General features: G+C 42.7%; 2 protein-coding genes across 7 annotated transcripts in view; one reads left to right on the top strand and one right to left on the bottom strand.

Annotated features, from left to right (window-relative positions):
* CCDC146 (coiled-coil domain containing 146) overlaps positions 1-8,788 on the top strand; it is an 85,370-nt gene extending 76,582 nt beyond the window's left edge. The window contains exons 16-19 of the mRNA XM_074567870.1: positions 4,429-4,557; positions 5,395-5,532; positions 7,002-7,250; positions 8,487-8,788. Coding sequence (XP_074423971.1) covers positions 4,429-4,557; positions 5,395-5,532; positions 7,002-7,250; positions 8,487-8,690 — 720 coding nt within the window. The 3' untranslated portion in view covers positions 8,691-8,788. The remainder of the gene's footprint in view (positions 1-4,428; positions 4,558-5,394; positions 5,533-7,001; positions 7,251-8,486) is intronic.
* A 153-nt stretch (positions 8,789-8,941) lies between these two features.
* Positions 8,942-19,454, bottom strand: part of GSAP (gamma-secretase activating protein) — a 47,744-nt gene continuing 37,231 nt past the window's right edge. For 4 of the 6 annotated variants that reach the window (XM_074562774.1, XM_074566669.1, XM_074564974.1 and 1 more), the window contains 7 exons: positions 16,591-16,661; positions 15,907-16,001; positions 14,654-14,773; positions 13,433-13,494; positions 11,729-11,833; positions 11,487-11,580; positions 8,942-10,472 (listed from right to left, as the gene is read on the bottom strand). In XM_074562774.1, the coding sequence (XP_074418875.1) occupies positions 10,372-10,472; positions 11,487-11,580; positions 11,729-11,833; positions 13,433-13,494; positions 14,654-14,773; positions 15,907-16,001; positions 16,591-16,661 (648 nt within the window). In that variant the 3' untranslated portion in view covers positions 8,942-10,371. Of the gene's footprint in view, positions 10,473-11,284; positions 11,581-11,728; positions 11,834-13,432; positions 13,495-14,653; positions 14,774-15,906; positions 16,002-16,590; positions 16,662-19,454 lie in introns of all 6 variants that reach the window. The other 2 variants (XR_012584281.1, XM_074564081.1) reach the window with 2 other exon arrangements.

The raw sequence follows: 19,454 nt of genomic DNA, 5'->3' as shown, positions 1-19,454 counted from the left end.
ATTAGCTGTTCTGGGATGGGATATCTATTTCTGTTAGAGACACACCTCTTGGAATAGATGGATGAATGGGTACATTGCGTTCAATAGGCTGCAGAAACCGAGCCCCTACCTCAGTGGCTGTGATACCCACTGGGAAGGGGAAAAGCGCAGGTCAGGGCTGTGCGACAATTCAGGAAGAACAAAAATTTCGCCCGTGTCTCCCATACACCTGTACTTCCTTCATCTGACACAAAAAATACCTGGTGAGATTCTGAAGTGGTTTTCCCTGTGTAATTTTTAATTGGGACTGCACATCAAGGGACTGTTTCCTGCTGATTGAAATGACCCATGAAAACAAATCTGCCTTCATGCATCAATGAGAAATACTTAGCGTTAATCATTAATTAGTCCAACACGTAGACCTGCTGAGCTGTCACGACGGTGTAGATGAGACTTTCATGCCTCTAAGTTTAACCAACGCAACAGGGGCCAAAGTTTCATTGTGGCATTTGGCATCAACATTTATCCAGGTTTTAATACCACCCCATGAAAATCTCCAGACTACATCATCCAGTCATAGAAAAATGGGGCTGTTAAGAGAAAGACTTTATGTAGGCAATGCTGCTCCTCCTCCAGCATCGGATTGCCCATCATTCCTGAGAGGCTATGCGATGCTTTCGGACCGCCAATGGGAAACTCCAGTTTCTCCAGCAAGCCATCCCAATCCTTCCTTAACAGGGAAAGATTTTTCTTAACTGTTAGCCTGGATATTTCTTGCTGCAACATAAGCCTGTTGATGTGTATTCTGTCCACCAGGGATGTGACGAATAGGTCATTCTCTTTCTCCCTGCAACAACATTTCATGTTACTGGAAGAAAGTTAACCCCGTTCGTCTCCCATCCTTTTGCTAAGCTACACAACCCTGTTTTTTTCCCCCCATCAGCCCTTACAGATCTTTCTCTGATCATTCTTTTTTTGCCTTTCTTTTATTTTGGGAAACGTGGTCTTTATTTTTCTTGAGGTGCAGTGCCAAACATCAGTGGGTGAGAGTGAAAGGATTCATTCAGGCATCTTGCAGGTTATATTTCTGTTTACGTGTCCAGATACGATGGTAGCCTTTCCTGCAAGATGACATATTGATTCGTGTTCATGGAAGCGTACGTAACCACCAGACCCTTTTTTAAAGAAATGATAGCTAATCAGTTGACCTTGATTCTGTATTTGCACAGGTAATTTTCTCTGCCTACATGTAGCCCCTTGCATTTGGTATTTAATATTCTCTCTTTTGTTCAGATCTTTCTTCAGACCAAGGTAATTTTGAATTTGAATCTTCTCCTCCAAAAAAAGTATTTGCAGTCTCTGAGCTTAACCTCATTCTACTTCTGTAGTACTTGCCTTATATTTTCATCAAGACCCCATTTCCTTGGCTTGTTTCTAAGAATGTTATATGAAAAAATATCAAAGCCATGTAAATATCAAGATGCGTGATGCCTACCACTTGTCATTCCTACACCTGTTAAATTATCGTGGCAAGAAATTGATCTGTTTTGGCATGACTCAACACACCCGTGTTGGCTGTTATTCATACCCTTTTTCTTTGGTAGTTATGATTTGTTCCAGATTTATTCTACAGAAACTGAAGAAGAGTTATTTATAGTTCCATAGCTCCTTTTCGACCCATTTTTAAAAATAAGTATGATACTGGCCCTTTTCTAGTGCTCTGTGTACCTCACCTGCCTTCTCTGAAATTTCGAAAATAAGCACCAGATCTCCACTTTTTCAGACCAATCCCTTTATCTAGGTATGCGTTCCCTCTCATTTCTTCGTCCTTCAACAATTCCTCCTGAGTGTTTACAATCAAAGGGAGAAAAGCCTCTTTTGTAGAGCCTTTTCCTATCCCCTGTATCAAATCCACTCCAAGAAAGGAGGGATTTTTTTTTGGCTTTAAGACTTAGAACCTCTTGGAACTCAGTCTTGTCCAAAGAAAACACTACAAATGAGGAGAAAACAAAGAAAAATGCCTATAGTCACATTACTTAAGCAGACACAGAATAGCATGCTTATTTCTAAACGTGCTTTGTTTTCCATACTTTTGGATTTGTCTGCATCCAATCACTCTCAATTCATATGGCATTTAAAAGTAAGCCTAGTATTTAAGTTGAACACGCAAATTTTTATGGATTTTCTTCTGGTTTGGCCAGTGGTTTTGCTGCAATAGTCCTTCTTCTCTAAATTAACTATTCAATCTTGAAAAAATTTACCTGGTGAGCTGTCCTTAATCTCCTTAAGGCACCACTGCCTCCAACAAGGCATTTTTGCTGAGTTCGTGGTTGAGAAATTTGGCCCCAGCTATGAAACCTCACGGAAGCATACCTGCATCCTGTTGTTTGTGCCGGTCCCGCTCGTTCTTCCGCTCTGTGTATTAGTGGTCTGGAGTTTTAGTCATTTACAATTAAAATAAATCTTTCAGTACCTAGTTGTGCACTGAATGGCATTCGTTTTAAACCAAATCACGATTTGACAAAGAAATTGTTCATTACGATTATTTAAGGTTTTTACTTTGCCCACTCTCAAAGTGTGAAAAAAAGAGCTGCACAACACTTCTTTTACCAGGAAAAGTGTTGAAGACAAGCATTCTCGTAACGTTCCATAATCACCTGAGAAGATCTGTCAGTTTTCCCTTTTCCAGTTAAACATGACTTTGTTAACTTCCAGTGAACAAACCCCATCCTGTAGCAACAACTAAACATTTATGTTGTCTTTTCGCTGACTGCTCATAACTTTAAGAGCCAGTGACCACTTATTTCCTTAATAATATCATCACCTGAAATTGATGCATAGCATTTATAGCAATTTACCTGGGTCATGTTATGCTAGAGCGAATAGATCAAGGTTGGAGTGACAACGCGCTGACAGATGTCCAGGTGCATATCAACGCGCAAAACCCCACCGCGGTCAGTCCTGCAAGTCCAAACATAAATGGTCCCAGTCACTCCTTCAGCGAGTGTTTATGCGAAGCACGCGTGTCCATCCAGTGTGTTCTGGGAAGCGGCATTCCATGGGAACATCTCACACCAGAAAGGTCAGGGAACACCTGCCTCTCTGGGTCGCGGGAATACCACATCGCTCAGCGTCACCACCGAGTCACTTCAGGACATGAGCCTGGGAACATCAACATGGAAAACCTGGATGCCTGTGGGGATGAGACCTTTAGAGCTAATCAGCAGGGAAGTGGGACTTTCAGACTTGCAACCAAACTGTATGGCACTTGTGTCCTTCCTACATCCCTAAATGGATTCTTGGTGTGAAACAGAATATTGCAGGGAATAAAGGAAGATCCCCCCCACCTCAAGTGGCCTGAGGACAAAGCAGCAGGTGGAACTCAATTTCTGGCAGACGGCAGGGTTTTCCTCTGTCCTGCAACTGTCACATTGTAGTTGCCTTTTTTTTTTTTAAAAAAAAAAAAATGTAAAATGGCTCGCAGTCTTCTGTGTTACCCTCCGTCCTTCCGTGTACAAGCCTGGTCTGTTAAAGCCTGCAGGATCAGGCTCTGGGGGTGAGTTAGGCGAGTCCCGAGGAGCCCCAGGCGCCCACTGCTGCCCCCATCTCCAGCACTGGAGGCACCAGCTGCGCCGGGCTGCAGGGACCTGGGGAGGGGAAGGGAGTAGGGGCTCCTCTCCCTCCTCAGGGTGGAGCTGTAGCTGTGTTCGGGCTCATCTCGCTGCCCAGGCCCAGCAGCTCTGCTCCATCCCCCCACCTGCTAACAGCAGCTGTGGAGGGTGGCCCTGAGCCCACCCCACTGTGGCCCCAAGGATGCAATTGGTATAAGCCACCTACGGCTTTTCATCCGGGCCACCAGCAGAAGCTGAGGAAGGTGAGTCCCTGGGACAGCCTTTTTCTGACTTTCCAAACATGTTCAGAAGGTGGAAATCATCTTCCAGTCCAGAGCTCTTGTGATACCTGGTGGCTCAGAGAAGCCTCTTCTGTATGGCTGAATTATTTCTACAGTTTCAGGTGGTTGTGTTGCACGTGAAGGAGTCGAGGGAAGAAGCATTCGAGACATTTAAACCATTAATAAGGTGAATCTGGTTTGTATTTGTGCGTTATAGGGATGACCTGTGACACAATCTAGTGGTTTTCAAATTCCCATTGATTAGCAGGACAGGAGAACGACGTACGTCCACCTCTGGTTTTGTAGGGAAACGTTTCCCAGGGTTTGACCAGTATCATTTTGCTTAGTCCTACATTGTAAAGCATCACAAACGTCTCCCAGCAAGGCTGGAGTCTTGGTTCCAAGTGCAACTGGCCGCGCAGGCAGCTCCACCGCTTTAGTGCACTTCTGCTGGTTTAAGTCAGACACACGGAGACCTTCCATCTCTGGTCATGGAGTAATAATGGGGCTTTTGGCTCCTTGTCTGAAAAAATAACCTGTGGCTTTTTGTTTACTAGTATTCCCAGTGCAAGGACAGGATTAAACGGATGGAGGAAATCTTTGCTGACCCCGCGAATGAGAGTAGAAAGCGAGATCTGGGAGGGAAGGACCCATCTGCACCTGAGCTGCTAAAGAAGATTGAGCAGGTAACATCACTTATGACATCACAAGCTCTCCCCCTATGATTGACCTCTTTTAGAAAAAGCAAATTGTATCTTTTCTTTTAAAAAAAAAAAAATCCTTCCTGTAAAAGGAATTAAAAAAATTATGATTGGCTAATGGGAACTCCAGCCCAGCACCTGCTTTCCACGACAACTGGATGTAGGACATTTTGACTTCTTCCAGCAGAGGCTGGAGAGGGGGAGCTCCGTGCACTGGACCTGGCTCTGCAGCATCATCTGCTAGCTGGTCCATCCGCACCACTGGCACTTCAGTGGAGACCCTCCCACCTCACCACAGGAAGGCACGGAAAAGGCAGCAGAAGAAAATAACTGCAAAATAATAAACAGCTAGTGAACCACCCTGTCATTCTTCTGCAACTGGCCATTAGCTGTTCCACCACAATGCTCAGGCTGAGAGCTGGAGGCAGTCCCACTACCCTCAAAGTCTGTGTGTGTGACACGGGATCCAACAAACATCCTTCTCAGGGTTTGGTGGCGCTGCTTTGTGTCCGTGCCCAACAGGGAGCCACCGAGCAGGTCTTCATCGAAGAGGGGGCCAGGCCGGGTGAGCCGCTGCAGCCCTGACTGCAGCACCACCACCGACTGCCGGGGGAGGCTTCAAAGGGAAGCCTGAGGTCCGATATAAAGCCAATTTCAGGGCACATACGTAGGGAAGGTAAAGGAATGGAATGAGCAGCCGTGGGATTTTCTTAGATATTTTTGTCTGTCCCATTTATAGGGGCACAAAACTCCCCCCACTGTATTTAGTGTGTTGCACCTTCCCCTGCCATTTACCTCCGCCCTGCATCCTTCTCGCTGCAGCTGGAGGTGGAGCTGGTGCAGAAGGAGGAGAAGCTGCTGGAGACAGATTTTCTCTGTGAGCACGTTTCCCGGCTGACGGACAGAATCCGGGCCACGGCAGAGAACGGGAAGCAGGACACACTGCTCCTAGCGAAAAGGGTAAGAAGGGCATTGCACGCCTGTACGAAATGAAATATCTGGGCAAGGGGGAAGATGACTCACTCGCAAATTACAGAAGTGGCTGGAAATAGTGAGAGACAAATCACATTAGGCTCCAGAAATTACAGACGTTTAGTAGTAACAGTAACACAGATAGACCAGAAGCATTAGGTGAGTGTACTGTTTGGTTTTTTTTGAAAGCAAGCTGCACCATATGTAGTGCCTTTCGTCAAAATACAGGATTAGTTATTTCTCAGGTAGATGCCTAGAAACTTGTTAGAATCCTCCTTTTACACGTGTACTTAACAGCCCTTCCGCAACAAACACGTCAAAGGCTAAAAAGAAATAGGGAAGAGCCAGGTAAGTTCTACTCCAACACAGGAGAATCACAGAATGACAGGGTTTGGAAGGGACCTAAACTTGGTATCTGGCTCAAGGTTTCTTTGTTATTTTGGTAGGGACAACCACACAGGAAAGAAATACCATTTTCAATACAGTTAGTTTTATGCAGTTATAGCTATTTCCTTTTAAGTGCCAGTAATATTGCTTGGGGAAGAGCAAAAATTCTCACCTCACCCTCCTTAATGAAAAAGCTCCAAGTAGAACCGAGCCGAGTGAAAGACAGAACAAAAATGCAATGTAGTTATTGTAAAACAAGGCTGGGGTTGATTTTTTTTTTTTTCCTTAGGTGTTAGGTTTGGCGCTCAGAAGGGCTTAAATCACAACACATCTTTATAGCAGCCGATCTTTAATTTTCCACGGACAGAGGAATAACACGGCTGTTATTTGGGTTTGTGAAATTACAGCCACCGGCTAATAAATTACTGTAAAAATGGTAGCAAGCCAAAAGTTATATTCACAAGAGCTCTGACTTTAAAAGAGTATTTAGGGGGGGTTGGGTTGGGTTTTTTGTTGGGTTTTTTTTGTTTGTTTGGGTTGGGTTTTTTTGTTGTTTTGGTTTTTTGTTTGGTTTTTTTTTTTTTTTTTGTTCAAATCATCTCCAGGATTCCTGTCCCATCCCTTTTCTGCTCGCCCCCCTGCCAAGGATAACTTCACAACCCGCAGCCCCACTGTGGTTGCCTTATCACTCAATTATCTTGTAAGGATTGGGCTTATTGCACTTTTATTACAAAGTTAATTGTGCAAAAGGTCAATAAGAATCTGGGTGTAAAACCTGCCTCTGACAGCAATGAGGGTTTTGCTATTCAGCTGAAAAGGGCAGGAGATAAATGCTTTTCTGTATCTTGGATTGGAGGAAATGTGACTTCTCATGCTGCCAGTTTCTGTGGTTTTGAATAGGGAAAACCAAACGGGTGCATGCAGAAACACACAGCCTGTTTCATTAAGTCATTTTCAAGTATGGAACCATTTTTTAAAACAAAGTTGGACTTGTTTTCACATACCTAACACTTACCGGGCAAGCATCTAAAGGGAAGCCCTCACTAAAACACAGTTCTTACTTATTCCAGACAAACGAGCTGCAGAAGAAGATAAAGGACAGAACCCAGAAGATGATGGCCCTTGTTGCAGAGCTATCCATGAAGCAAGCCCTCACCATCAAACTCCAGCAGGAAGCGAGAGACAAAGAACAATTTTTTATGACTGTTTCGTTAAGGATAGATCAAGGCCTTCCCCCTCCCAAAGAAACAGAAAACGAATGGTTGAAGGTATTACGCAACGAGAAGATGCAAAAAGAAGCAGCTGAAGCCAGAGCTAAAGTAAGTTTTGTCGTACGTTGCAATCAGATCTTCAGCCCCGTCCTTTCACTGCTCTGGCTTGTCTTTCTGAAAGAGCTGCACTAGCTCACTGGGAAGCTGCTCCACCACAACATGGAGCTCCAGGAGTCAGCGGAGATGGTGGTATAGACAGGGACAACTCCAGAAGTGGTACACTGTGGGTTTGTGGAGTTATAACTGTAGTCGTGCACACTGCCTAGAACTGGCCATTGAATCTTAAGGATTAAATACACTAAAAAGAAGACTTACCTTCAGTTATTAAAGTAATTTGTGTGATCTTGTTTTAAGACGATGGGTGAGAGAGACATTGGCAAAGTGCTGCTTTCCATTGGATCTCAAGGTAAAGCTGCAAAAGGTGGGGTGTGGGGCTCAGGAATAGTTAAGTTTAGCATCTTCCACACACCAGCTGCAGTGACCATCACATCAGAAGTAGCAAAGAATCAGGCTGCTGAGCCAGACACCGAGAGCAGACAGGGCAGCACATCAAATAGCGCTTCAAATCCGACCCTGCTGGATCCTATGCCTCCTTAGTTGAGACCATCGGTGATCCCTGAGCAGAGAGCTCCCAGAGAAGAAAAAGTAGCATAAAAATGAGATGTGCATACTGGGGGAACTCTTGCTGATGGGAAATCGGCTTTGTCATATGAATCCTTTAGTTGATCACTCCCAGGGAATCTGAAAGGTGCACAAAGCCAGGAGAGGAATACACTGTATACACACTTTAAGAACTTGAAGTCACGCAGAACTGCTGCGGTAAAACTGGTTTAGAATAAGATACTTTGCTGTCATTAACACTTCTCCTCATGCTGTGACTCAGTTCCCTCTCAGTGCTGTGGATACCAGCTCACTGTTTTCAGGAACAGCTGCTGTCAGCATAAATCTAGCTACATTTTGAAGCATCAGAACTGTTACCTTGTTCCCAAGATGTTCTGTGCACACTTACTATAACTTTTATAAATTCATCTAATCTGTTTTCTTCACAAATAACAAAAGCATTACAGGCTCAAAACTGTATTTAAAAGACAAACTCACATCTGTGTGGTCAATAACTCACGCTTTCCTTTCAATGAGCAATTAATACCCCTCTGGGTTTCCTGGCTTGCTAAGGACTAGACTAACGGCGTTTCCTTTGTTAGGCGTTCTGTACCTTGGCTGAGGGGCGCGCTGCAGTTTGAAAGCGTATAATCACTGAGTGACCCCGCGGTGTTTCTCTCACAGCGTGCTGCAGAAGAGGAACAAGCTGCAGCGCCCGGCCGTGTCCACACGACAGCTGAACAGCGCCCGACCGCCTACATCCCAGACGACGAATACAGTCTCCCCTTGCCGCGGCCCTACGGCGCTCACGCTCCTTTCAAACCAAGCAAACCTAGTTCACACATGAGACATTTCAGAAAACCTACTGTCAAGCCAATTGAAATCTGAACTGACAGCACCTAAAGCAGGAGATCCGTTGCTGGATCTCTAGGGTCAATAGCCTTTACACCGCACTGAAGGAACGTCCGTCAGCATTTAGCTGGATTCCATATTGAAAATAATAGTAGTTGTTAATGTCAGAAGCGCAGCTAAATAGTCAGTGATACCAGTTCCCTTCTCGTGGCTAGGAGGAGCCTGGTATCCCAATGCAGTGCAGTATTTTAAAATGTTAAGAAAAATAAGTGATTGTAATATTAGGCTTATTTTTTTCTCAGGTGAAGCTTTATTGCATCTGATTATATTATACACATTTCATTAAAAAGAAAAGGTTAGAAAATCTTCTCTTGTTATTAATATAATACGAACTAAGTACCCACCACTTACACAAATACACCAACAAACCTTTCTGCATTCTGGGATTGGGGCTTACACTTGCCAGACAAATTTGAATTATGTTGAGAAAAAATATTCCTTCCCTCTGTGCAGTTACTGAGAAAGCTAAAACTCTTGCTCCACTGACAGTAATGACAAAGGAATGACCATGAATTAGCCGCATCACTCCCGAGAACTGGATCTTTTTATTTCACTCAGAGAGAATACCAGAGGCTGCTACTGAAAACCTCCAAAATCTATCAATTTGTCAATGAGCTTCACTAGTTTAATAGTCTGAAACTTTGCTAGAGTTGTTTTTAGATCCAATAAAGACTGCAGAAATCCTACATGTCAGAACTTAAGATTTTTTTCTCTGCATATTATTATTTTAATTTAATGTCACAGTTCAGAGCTTAAAAAAAAAAAACCCAAAGCAAACCAAAACACAACACTGGTTCAGTTTTATATAAATAAAAGTTGAAAATGAAGGAAAACCAGCCTCCATTTCTTTTTGAAGCTGAGGCTTGAACTGTAACACTAAAAGTTGCAAGGAAAGAATTAAGTAAAATTCTGCCCAAGTCACCATTAGTGTAAATTTCTAAAGAACTTTTTTCTTATCTTGTATTGCTTACAGTATGTTATACATATCTTAAAAAACAAAACCCTGTCATGTGCACTTTAAGAAGATTATATTTTGCGCCAATTACAAAAGTGAATGTATTAGAATCTAACTCCAGAGGCCGAAGTACCATAAGATAACACACGACCCCCAAAAGCAATGAACACATCATTACTGATGACATACAGAGACCAATTCATCATTTGTTACTCTTACCTGTTTTACATAAACACAGCAAGAAATACTTTTATTGATCTAAATGAGTAAACAGTTACTGGTTTCTTGTCACTGTACAATACAACTGGATTCCCTCTTTCAGGATTGTCTACCTTGTTAAAATAATTGACATTAACACCAATTTTCACAGTGTGTTTTGATACCCACTGTAGTTCCATTTATTTGACCACTTCAACATGAAACAATGAAACCACAGATACCTTTCATTGGAAACCTGGGTTTGTGTCAGATTAATTTCTCTAGGATTTATCTAGAAGTCAGCAATTTCAGCCTAAATACGTTGCACCAAACAATATTTTGAGTAGCTTATGTCAGTAATGGTGGCTACACAAAACTGCAGATTATTTGGAAAACAACGTGACATTTAAGTTTAAAACACAAAAAAAAGCTGGTTGCCACACTTCTGTGTGAATACTTTTATGTAAAAGTACCACAGTTAGCTTTCTTCAACAGCACGTTATTTCAGGAATATTTGAGGCCCAAAAGCATCATAGTATGTTTGAGTGCTGTTTCCTCTACAAATCTTACATTAATATGGTCTTGTTTTTCATATGGATGCACACCTAGAAAAACATTGTGAGAAAGTTAGTGTTTACAAAATCATAAGTGTTCTCATACACTGGGTCCTGCAGTCTATTAAACATCTTTATCTACAACACCGAAAGATAAGGTAATAGATGGAACTGTGCTTTCATTTACACAAAATACCTACAGCTTTCAGTGGAGCCCCATTTGGATGCTCACCCATGGCAGAAACTTTCCTCTTAGTGGGATACAAATAAACAACCAAGCATCTCTGGATGCCGCTAGGGATTTCCATACTAATTCTACACTGCAGATCCAAAACAAGATTTAAGCACAGTGGCTATATAGCATATAAAATGGACCAGGGCACATTCTCATATGTTTCTATATGGTTTAAATTCTTTTTCCTCCCCAAACGGGATGATATCCACACATGGACAATCTTATTTTAGCCTTCAGGTCCTTATCTTGACTTTTTTTTTATTAATATAGGCATAACCAGTAATGCTAAAAAGTATAATGCTTCCCTTAATGCACCTTGCTTTTTTCAGTAGAATTCAAAATCTTCAGATGCTTCACTGTATGATGTAAGTGCCCTAACCAATTTGAATTTAATTTAAAAAAAAGGAACAGCATTGAAATAAAAAATTGCCTTTTACTTCAGAGCACCTCCTAAACTAGCGATCTGGGTAATCTTTTCAGAGGTGGAAGATCTGATTTTGGTTGCCTCTTAGCCACCATACAGTATAAATAAGGAGCAAGCCCTTCTCCACATTTGAACACAGAATAACAGCTACCACCACACTGTACGTGAACCAGATTTCATTCTGGAAAAATGTAAGTTTGCTACCTGGATTCAACACACACAGGATTTGGATGAAAGGATACGCAGTGGAGAAGCCCTCTCACAGCACCCATCACCAGAAAGACGACCAAACCTACACGTTCAGACATCACTGAAGTTTTAGTACTCAGTTACGTCAATATAGTCAGGACACGGCTGACCATGAGCAAAGAGTAACAATTACTGGGCTTCCAAAGTACAGAATTACCTTGATCCTCTATCTCTGCCAGCATATTAGTCAGGTAGTTAAGTGGCAAAAACTCTACAGGGACCAAGAGTCTCTCAGGGATTGGCCTGCTACACTGTAAAGGAGAACACTCCAGGTTAGTTCAGAGTCGCTCAGTGCCAAGTTTCAGTGTTATCTTTAGTGCGTTACAGTCTACAGAAAGGTCAGGAATCTCAAGACTATCAAAGCAAAAGATTTAAAAAAAATAGCCTATACGCTCTTACCTGCCTGTTCCCCAGCTTCTCAAGCAGAAGTTTCACATATTTCCGTGCAATTAAATTAGCATTTATTGGATGATTCCAAAACTGGCGGACCTTTTGACCAAGAGCCTAGAAAGCAAACAACAAAACCCAGAAACCTGAGAATATAAACACAGCCCAGTAGAAACTTAGGAGGGGGAAAAGGAGGGGGGGAAAAAGTAAACAAAATGCAGGCTGTAACATAGACTGCTTTGCTTTCAGACACTGATGACAGAAGCTAAGACCTCATCATTTTTAGCCAGGGAGCATTCCTTTCATAGCCAGTAACAAGGAGATTCCAATACGGTCCCGAAGTGTGGGAAGCAATCAAATCCTTGCTACTCAGTAAGTTTCTATCAACCAGTCCATCCCACTACCTCTGTCCCACTTTGCACGTTTACTTAAACGGACATTGAGGCTTAAATATAAGTCGTCCATTTCTCCTTTACTGGTTAACTCCATTTTTCTCCCAAAGAATAACACAGGTGCCCCATTCCTCAATGCTCCGTTCAGAACAGGGCTGTTCTTAGGCTCAGTCTAAGGAATCTTACAAAAGCAGAACACCAACAAGAAGAGATACTGGGAACACAATTTGCATCCCATTATTGAGGATATTGTCCTGGGAATTGGTAACATTGATTCACATTCCTAAAGGCAAGAGAGATTCAAACCCAGATGTCCCAAAGCTTCCAATCCTAACCAATAAGCAAACAAATATGACACACTGTAAAGTTAGCTCCACCTTCTGCTATTTTCCCTATCTAGATCTTCCCCACTCCCCTCACTTTCAGCTGAATTGCAATACAGACTACTGAGAATTCGTTTAGGAAACGCTGGACACTTTCAATGGTGCTTAAATACTTGCTTCTGATGCAACCGAAGTCATCTAGTGAATGTAACCTGCTCAAAATAGTCTGAGTCACCCCAAAGTGTCCTTTTTGGCAAACAAACCATTCTCTGCATTTTTTCCCAAAGCTGTAAACGGATACAATAAGGCACTGAGTCTACTGTGCGTAACTAGCAGTACGTGTTCCCAAAAGCGCTCACAACACAGCCCCTCACATCAAAGTGTGGCTGGAATGGTGTTCCCCACCCACCAGGCCTGGGGCTGACAGCTCAGAGGCCCCGCGCTGACCCCAGCTCACCAACCCGTGCCCAAAACAAGATACAGAGGACAAAGAGCGTCCTGTGGAGTTCTCCTTCCCTACCCCTTCTCAAAATTGCTGCCACATAAAGAAGCCCTTGTTAGAGGAAAACCAAAGCAGCACTTCTGGCCATTTGAACTATACGTAACAGCCCATAATGAGCAAACAATAAGCAACTTATGTTGAGAAAAGCCTGTTCTAAGCAAGGGACTCCCCCAGGGGGGATCCCTGGCTTTCCTCTGCTCACTGAGATGTTGTGCTTCCTCTGCAGTACTGTGGTGTGCACTAGGAGCAAAAGGGAAAAAGGAGAAGCCAATCTCCCATTCTGTTGGAATTTTTAATGAAACATCAGTAACTAGTTCCAGCGTTAAGTTATGAGGGTACCCTACAGGTCACGAGCAGCAGATGGAGAAACTGGAGATTCAGGTTATATCTGTGCCCTATTTGAATAACAGCATGTCTTCCATTGGCTTGATCCTATGCACAGGGAGGAATTTCCTATCAATTCCAAATCCAGTAAATGACATCCAAAGTTATTAGTTACCTCGGGAAGCCTCATGACAATACTGAACTTCAGCTTTTCATTCTCCTCAGTGTCATCCAGGTCTACAAGGAAAAAACACCCCACCATCGTTAGTGGTAACCGCGTAACTACAACTTTCACTTAAGATATTCTGAATAAATATCATCTCTGTAACGAAATGAAAATTTTAATTTTCAATAAGGGCTGTTAGGAGTGTTAATTATGTTTATAATGTTTCTATTAATTTTTTTTTGTATATTTGTACATATCTTCATCATTTTAGGTTAACAATTTATACAGTAATTCAGACATGTTTTGACTAAGTAGAACTCCCTATATAATATTTCATTTACCAAAACCAGGCACAGACTAATACTGCATATTGTGTCCCTTTTCTTGAACACCAGAGAAATAGCACATAACAAGGGGATGTGGCTGCAGCTGTGATGAAATGAATTACTTTTTGAGAGTTGTATCCCAGGAAACTTATGCTACAGTTCTCTCTTCCTCCCTTCTGATCTCAAAAAGGCAATTAACACAGCTGTGATGCTAACTGTGCCTGCAACTGCCAATTTGCCTCACTCCCCATTTTGTTCCGAAGCCTTTAGCCCCTCTTGATGACTATATGGGTTCATACAGAACTGATTTTAACTCCCACCTTTAGGTAACCTTGCGATATATTTAGAAGACATTTACAACCTCAATATTTGCCAGAAATATTGGGATGCCGTGTCACGTAGGCTTTTGTTTACTTATTTTGAGTTTTCACTTCCTAGCACTGAATTTACAGCCATTTGCCAATCCTAGCACTAAGACTGTCTTGTTTGAAACATAATTAAAGCCAAAGCTGAGGACTGGATAGCAGCCTGACTTCCTTTCACGTAGGTGTGCACTTTCATAGAGTCACAGAAATCCCCCAACAAATTCTATGATGATCGTTAGTATTCAGTTTTCTAGGAAGTCCCAAGTGGAAATATTATAAACTCAAATCCTCCCCAAACAGATATTTCTTTGCCTACTACAGTAAGGCGCAATCATATAGTCTGAGTCCTAATTTTCTCTTTTCAGCCGGGCAACACCATCAGCTACAGCTCTCACTGAAAAAGCACTCAGGAAGAACTGAGTCTCCTGGTCAGTAAATCCTGTGTCTGACTTTGAACAGCCAAAAGGGCATCACTGCCAGTCAGCCAGCTGGTAACAAATGAAGCACATGAAACTCAAAACACAAGAAACTCACTGTACCTTCCAGCAATTTCCTGACACACGTTTCTGTCAAATGCAAGACTCCACTGTCAATATAGTGCAGGAGGGTGTGCAGAGGGAGACATCGAACTCCAAGCCCCAAGTGCAGAGTGTGAAAACCTATGAAAGGCAAACTTGTTTGGTACAAAAATATTTTTTTTCTAAGTCTGTATTAGAGACTGGCATTACTCTAGCTAAAGCCAACACTCTCCTTAACTTCTGACTGTTTCTAGTTGGTGAGGAAATCGCTCTCTCAAAAGTCACATAGTCTTATTCAGGTATTCTTTGAGTCCTCTCAAGTACAATTCTATCAGAAAGAGGAAAGCCAAGACGACTCAAAACAGTCACTACAGTCATATGCAGTTATTAAACATCTCCAAGCTGTTGTCTTATATCTGAATTGTGCTATTAATTTGCCTTTTATCTTCCTCTTTCCCGCCAGTTAATTAAAAACTGTGGCCCCACCACCCTCAGTATGTAGCTGCCACCCACACATTCCCGCAGGCAGCATTAAGACTTCAGTTTCTCACTTAACACCAACCAGATGATGGTCTTGCATCACGTGACACCGTTACGTGGCAGCATTTGTGCCCACGCAGTGTAAGTTTGAGGGACAACCTCATACCAAAAACAGTTTCAAAGACTGAAAACAGACCAGGAAACACAAACTAGAAAGATTCAAACAGAATCAGAAGCACTAAGAAGTTAAGAAGTCTTTCCAAAGCAAAAATAAGCAAGTGCTTTGAGAAGACTCTAAGCGATTACGAGAAACTCTAGGGAATTAAAGTCTACCATCAAGATCAGCTCTTCCATCAAGGCTGGAGATAATCCTTTCAGGATAAAACTGAAAAATATTAGCAGGGCAACAGCATGAGAAAAAACACTCTTTTTTTGCTCCAGGATAGGATTTTCCCTTGTAGTCCACGACACTGAAGTCCAGCTGTCTAAGAAAAATACATAAATAAGTCTAAATCTTAGTTCTGAGCTAAAATTGTGTCCAAACATTCCACTGGAAGCTGAAAACAGAGAAATAAACCTCTGATTTGTTGTCTCTATTTGTAGTGACTATTCAGTTTTTTTTCATTTCACTTGCATGTGTTTATGGAAGGTCTTCCCCTCTGTAACTGTCTTGAACAGATTTCAATACTGCCGAAGCTAACTTAACACGTGTGCTGCAGCTAGTGCTCTTGTGGGGGGAATCCATCGCATTGCTCTCCTCACTTACAATTAAAACAGCAAAACACAGGACTTACCAGGAGGCAAAGGCATGCACATGCCATTTGCAGCTTCTAGAATCCGACTCATGATATGGAACACTGCAAACTCTCTTGCGCTTCCTCTCTCATCACTGTATTTAACAAAATAGCAACATATTAGGAACCCGAGATGCCCACACTTTCACAGAGATACGGTCAACTTGTTGTACTACACGTGCGCTAAGTGCATGCGTTTTGGGTGAATTGCCATGGGATGCTATCTTGTTTGTTTAGGCATCTGTGACCCATCAGCACTAGCTGTTCATCTAAATGTTGACACACAATGTCTCTGTGGTGTCCCCTTTCTCCTTCCCATTTACAAGTCTCTTAGCAGTACCTGGTATCAACCAGGTGATCAATCAGTGAAATATTTTGAGCACTGGTATAAGTGACCTGGCTTTTATAGGTGTTCCAACACCCACCACCCAGCTTGAGAGCACTGTGAGCTCAGCAGCTTTGAACTCCAGCTGTAAAACTGCCTCTATGATTAACATTCACATTGGTTTAGAGAGGGCCAGCAGGATCATTAAAAAGAGTACATGACACTCATGTTGACATTCACAGTAGAGTAAACACTGACTGTTCAAGCGAGTAGTATTGTTGAAGACCAAAATTATTATGCCCATAATAGGCATAATATAGAAATAAAAGGCAGGCTGAAATCTTTAACAAATGACTCACAAGCAGAAGGTGCAGGAATGAAGCTGGTATCTCCTCCAAACTTCTTTCATTATTCGATGTACCAGATTCAGCTAAAACAAAAAAGAAAAGACTGGATGTTTCTAGGAGGCTGTGTACAGCAGGCCCTTGGCCTTCATTCATTTCACACACCAGTTTATGTTAAAAACTTATCATGAGACTTCAGTATTTTTTTTGTAGGGGCTTCAAACGTAAGATTAATTAAAATTGGAATTGTAACTGAATTGCCTGTTCCAGAAGTTTAAATTAAGTGCTTCCAGCTCATCAAAGCATCGTGCGAAACATGCAGCATCTTAACACATTGTGCTTCTTGGGAATCACCTGATCTCATGCCCTTGCATCAAATCCTCAAAGATCTGTTTGCCATGAAGGCACAAACTGCATGTCCAAGTGGCTGAGCACTTGGCAAGGAAAGGTCCCTAGGGCCCAGACAAAACTGGATGATGCTGAAGACAGCAGAATATTCAGTTTGCTGAAAAAAGTCTGCAGGAGGAATCACAAATCTAGTCCAGGCGACGAAAGATGAGACAAGCAAATGCCTCTCCTCCTTTGTTGAGTTTCATTTTTGTCCACAGTGAAGTAAAACAACCCCTTGGCCCATACTGTTGCTTGTTTGTGCTCCCATGCTGACCTGCAGTACGGACTGTCAGCATACAAAAGCCACAAGCCCTCTTCTCACTAGGGCCTTCTAAGCTTCTGCAGCTGAGAGAGAAACCACGCATGAAGAGTTGAAATAACTTCCTCTAACCGGCCCCTCATGGTTGCCACACATAACCACTTCCATATCTCAGTAAGAGAATTGAAACACTTCCTCTAGGCCTTTTATCTCTGGGCCTCAAAGCGTACTAACTAATCAACCCCAGGAAACTCTCAGGAAGAAAGTCTGACCCCCATTTTGCAGAGAGGTGTCACGAGAAGTTATAAACCCCTTTCCCCCCAAGATGGCAAGAATCCAGGAATCCTTTTCCCCACTCTCTTTTCTGCTCATCAGCTCTGCCCCCTCCAACCGCTAACTTGTCATAGGCTCTGAGCAAGAGAAACATGTCACACAGAAGTTCACATGCAAAGGCCAGAACAAGAATATCAGTCTTCATAAAAGCTCCTGAGTGCTCTCCTCTGCACCTCGGCCAAGGTACCTCTACAAGGTAGCACCTTTTCCCTTCACCACTCCATCCGGCCTTGCACAGCTACCTGATGCAGAATAACTATCTAATATTTTCCATTTTGACACTTTTTGGATACAGTGGAAAGCTCCAGTTTAATCTCTCTGGAGTATGGCAAGTTTTCTCCACTCACTTTCCAGGAAATGAGTGATCTCCAGCTTTCAGAGAAGGGTCGCAAGAACCACACCTGCTGCCAGAATGACTTTCATCTCTGGCCAGCACACAAGGTGCAGTGAAGGCCTCTTCATCGGGAGCTACAGCTGGATCTGAAGATCAGCGTTGAGGTGAAAGGAAGCTTCTTACAAACTCCAGAATCACCTCTTATTATTTGTGCAACAAAAATTGTGTTCATGGGTATGATACTCCAGAATCAATATTCTTTGCTTAACAATTCAGCAAACTGTGTATGGCTTTTGCAAGGTATAGAACGAGACCAGCTTCTCAAGTCAATGTCAACCTAGTCATCACAACAAGCTTAAATCTTAAATACATGCACGTTCATGACATGACACCCTCACCAACAGCACTTTGGAAATCAGCCACAAAGGGAATGGTAGAAAATACATACAGAAAGAGAAGCCAAGTCTCAAACTTTTTTCAGTATATAACACACAGGACAATGTGCATGAGAGAAAAGAAACATTATCTGTTTTACAGAGGGAGTATAGGCAGCTTCCTCTCCGAGCTAGCAGCACATCTCTGGGGGAACCGAGTTAAACCCAAACCTTCACAGCAAAGCCGTTTTTAATTTAGTAACAAAGATGTACAATATGAGGTTTTTCTGGGCAATTATCAGAAGCCATTTCCCTCGGAGTGCTCTAAACTAGTAAGAGAAAACATGATCAATAGTGAGACAGTGGATGCAGTAGGGCCCAGGCTGACATTTGCAAAGCACCTTGCTGTCTTGAAATATCTACATTTCCAGGCAAAGGTGCCGAGTACTCTGAAGTTCCACTAAAGTCATTTGGAACCACAAGTGCTCAGTTTCCATGGCTGTTTCTACAGGAAAGACATGGAAGCAGACAAAGAAAAGAATCAGGAGCAAAGGAGAAGAGGGAGTAAGACAGGGTCTTGCTGTCTCCCAGACTCCCTCCTAGACAGGGGATACGAGGCAGTCCTCCTCCTAAGGAAACTCAAATCCAAATGGTGTCTGTCTTCTATTCCTCTGCAGTTGACCCCACATCAGGTGATAGCTAGCCATAGACATCAGCCAAAAAGCTGCAGACACTGCAGTGATTTTCAGAGAAATTTCAACATTCTGGTCTGTCTCTTTCTTGTTCCACAGGCTGGCTGTTCACTCTGCCTCCTCCCTCGCTTGCTGTCAGGGCAGCAAGTGTCACACTGCTTCTGTAAATTATTGCCCCCCTTCTCTGCCCTGCTGAAATGAAAAGAATGAGAGAAACAGACAGGGAGTAAAGTTAAGATAAAGAGCTTGCAGGAGAGAGAGAAAATGGACATACAAACAGTTTCTGCAGGCTAGGTGGCATGTGAACTGGTAACCAGGCATACTTAGGCTCTGCAGACCTCCTCGGCAAACAAGTGAATTCTCACTGAGGCAACTCATTCACACTTCCCTGTGTTACTTCTCTGTATACAAATACAGTTCTCTGACAGCAACCAGCCACCAGTCTGCTGTTTTATGAGAAACTGTTAATGCTCCCATGTCTTGGCTACTTCGACTTC

Source organism: Larus michahellis, chromosome 1 (genome assembly GCF_964199755.1).
Source record: "Larus michahellis chromosome 1, bLarMic1.1, whole genome shotgun sequence".
NCBI classification, from domain to species: Eukaryota; Metazoa; Chordata; class Aves; order Charadriiformes; family Laridae; genus Larus; species Larus michahellis.
This window is presented reverse-complemented; position numbering and strand designations above follow the sequence as displayed.